Source organism: Aplysia californica, unplaced genomic scaffold, assembly GCF_000002075.1.
Source record: "Aplysia californica isolate F4 #8 unplaced genomic scaffold, AplCal3.0 scaffold00562, whole genome shotgun sequence".
In the NCBI taxonomy this organism is placed as follows: Eukaryota; Metazoa; Mollusca; class Gastropoda; order Aplysiida; family Aplysiidae; genus Aplysia; species Aplysia californica.
In genome coordinates this window covers 448539-451312 of record NW_004797832.1, presented here as the reverse complement: position 1 = coordinate 451312, position 2774 = coordinate 448539, and the positions used below count along the sequence as shown (strand labels likewise).

The 2774-nt window shown below is 41.1% G+C and overlaps 1 protein-coding gene across 1 annotated transcript in view; it reads left to right on the top strand.

Annotated features, from left to right (window-relative positions):
* LOC101854977 (G-protein-signaling modulator 2) overlaps positions 1-2774 on the top strand; it is a 20778-nt gene that overhangs the window by 16574 nt on the left and 1430 nt on the right. The window contains 1 exon segment of the mRNA XM_005106908.3: positions 474-667. Coding sequence (XP_005106965.1) covers positions 474-667 — 194 coding nt within the window.

Sequence of the window (2774 nt, the reverse complement as noted above, 5' to 3'; positions counted from 1 at the left end):
TTCCAAAAAAATTCCCAACCCCACCCCCCCTTCCAGTCCCTTTTTTTTTTTTTTTTTTCTTATCTTTGAGCAGAGAGAAAGGGAAAGATCCTTTTAAATATTTTTGTTTAGTTTTATGAGAAAGAGAGAGAGAAAGACAGACAGACAGAGAGAGAGAGAGACCCAGACAGAGAGAGAGACAGACAGAGAGAGAGACAGACAGAGAGAGGGACAGACAGAGAGAGAGAGAGAATGTTTTACGGAGTGGGTTGTCCCAGCACATGAGACATGTATTTACTTGGCCCAATGTCCTGTCTTGTGGGTTTGCGTGAGTGCACCTTTAAGTCTAACTTTTGTAAAGTCTACTGCCATTGTTAACGACCAAGACAAATTTCTCCCTGTGAGATGAATAAAGATTGTCATTGTCATATCTCCACGAGAGTCTGGAAAAGTACTCGGCCTTCTATGTACAGATGCTTGTTTCCTTCCGGCAGTCTCTTCACCGGCCAGCGAGAAGCTCATGGACATGGTGGCCGGCTTCCAGTCGTCGCGGATGAATGACCAGCGCGCCAGTTTGCCCAGCTTCCCCGGCCTCAACTCCCAGGACGTCATCGGCCAGCTCCTGGGCTCGGAGGAGAAGAAGAGGGTGCCGGACGACAGCTTTTTCGAGATGCTCATGAGATGCCAGGTCAGATAAGATAGTACTTTATTATCCCAGAGGGAAATTTTTCTTGGCTGTAGAGGACCGTAAAAACACATGCAGGTATACATATGATATTTAAGTCATATATTACTCTTATTAAAATTCAATATGAAAAGAGAAGTAAAGCTGGCAAAATGTACATATCACACCAGATGCATCATTCAACGACATGCAGGAATTTAATTAAGGGAAGACCCGGGTCGGCGATCCAAGGCAATATCCATACAATTTTTCAAACTGTCCAACTTTTGTTTTTTGCAGAAAAACATCCTATGACATCAGTGCTATCGAGTCGAAATGAAGAAACTGTTGAAAAAAACATCCTAAATGACCTAAAAGGGCGTTTGAAAAGTGCAAATTGCTTTAAAAATCCTTTTAAAAAACCCTGTTTTTCTCAAAATCTACTTTTTGACATATGTGACCTCCTGGGTGCAAGGAGTTTTCAAAAACTACAGAAGCTAGAAGCTTCAAATTTGGTGTACAGGTGCTTTGAGATCAATTCTGGGGATCTATGAAAGGGAATTGGGAAATATTGGTAACGTAAGGAAATATTCAATTTTTTTGTAATATTTACCCCGAAATTTCGTCAACTGACTCTAGGGGGTCCTCTGACTCTGGGCTCACTTTTTTAGTTTTAAAGATAGGTCAAAATCCTTTCATAGATCCCCAGTTCCTATAGGTTTGTACTTGTGTGCCAAATTCCAGACTGTTGTTTCAATATTTACTATGAAATTTTTCTGCACTAAGAAACTGTTTTGAAAATCCAAGATGGCCGCCACAGAGACCCATTTTTTGGAAAAAATCAACAAATTCACCCCTAGTACATCCTTTTTACCTATGAACTTCTTGCACAATTACTTGAAATTGAAGAAAAGTCATTCGTTTAGAAAATTTTTCCGGGAGTGTACGTCTCCCCTTAAAAGACCTTTAGAGACCTGATTCACCTGGAATATTTGTGGACATTTGGACCAGTAAAAGTACATTGTCATAAAGCACAAAATTGCCCAGGAAAAGCTAACACTAATATGATTAAATTACAAGCTATAGTTTGTTCACTGTCTTGTGTCTGTGGTTAAAACGAAATAAACAGCAATCGTTCTGTTTTATCTTCTTTGATCTTTGCATGCGTGTCTAACTACTGGATTACCAACAGAATCTAGAAATGCGAACTACCGTTCCGACACCTTTTCGTTGATGTTAGCCTAAAGTGGGTCAAAATATAACAGAGGATTTCAAGCCCACATCTTAAACATCGAAAAGTTTACTTGTTTTCCTGAACACCACAACACAGCCCTTTTACGCAAGCTTATGACACACGGTCCAACTGACGGCCGAGTACTTTTCCAGACTCTCGGGGAGATATGACAATGACAATCTTTATTCATCTCGCAAGGAGAAATTTGTCTTGGTCGTTAACAATGGCAGTAGACGTTACAAAAGTTAGACTTAAAGGTGCACTCACGCAAACGCACAACAAGACAGGACATTGGGCCAAGTAAATACATGTCTCGCGTGCTGGGACAACCCGCTCCGTAAAACATTCTCTCTCTCTCTCTCTCTCTCTCTCTCTCTCTCTCTCTCTCTCTCTCTCTCTCTCTCTCATTTGTAGCACTGTGTATTCAGTAACCTCACTGCAGTTGGTACGAATGAATTTCTATATCTGTCTGTTCTTGCTTTTTTGGAAATGTATCGTTTACTGCAGGTCAATAGTTGAAATTTCAATGTCACTGAGCATTATTTCCGCCTTTGGCCTAACAAGGAAGTCTACTAGGATCCACTAACATGTGGGGGCAGGGTGGTGTCGCTGTCTCAAAATGAGCAGTTTGTAGGCTAGGTTACTGTATATCATTTGCTGTAGTGATCCTGTGTATGCACCCAAAGGGGGTTGTTTGATATAGTGCCCAAATGAAGAAACTTTTACTGGATCAAGATCTTTTTTTTCTCCCTTGAGTCGCTGGCCTACCAGAGTGCCATGCAGTGCCTGCGCATTGATTAATTAATACATGAGCTTGATTTTTTTCATGCGGACAGACGAAAGTGGGGAAGCTGTACCATCTTATACCGTCTTTATAGTATGTACTTTGTGGGGGGT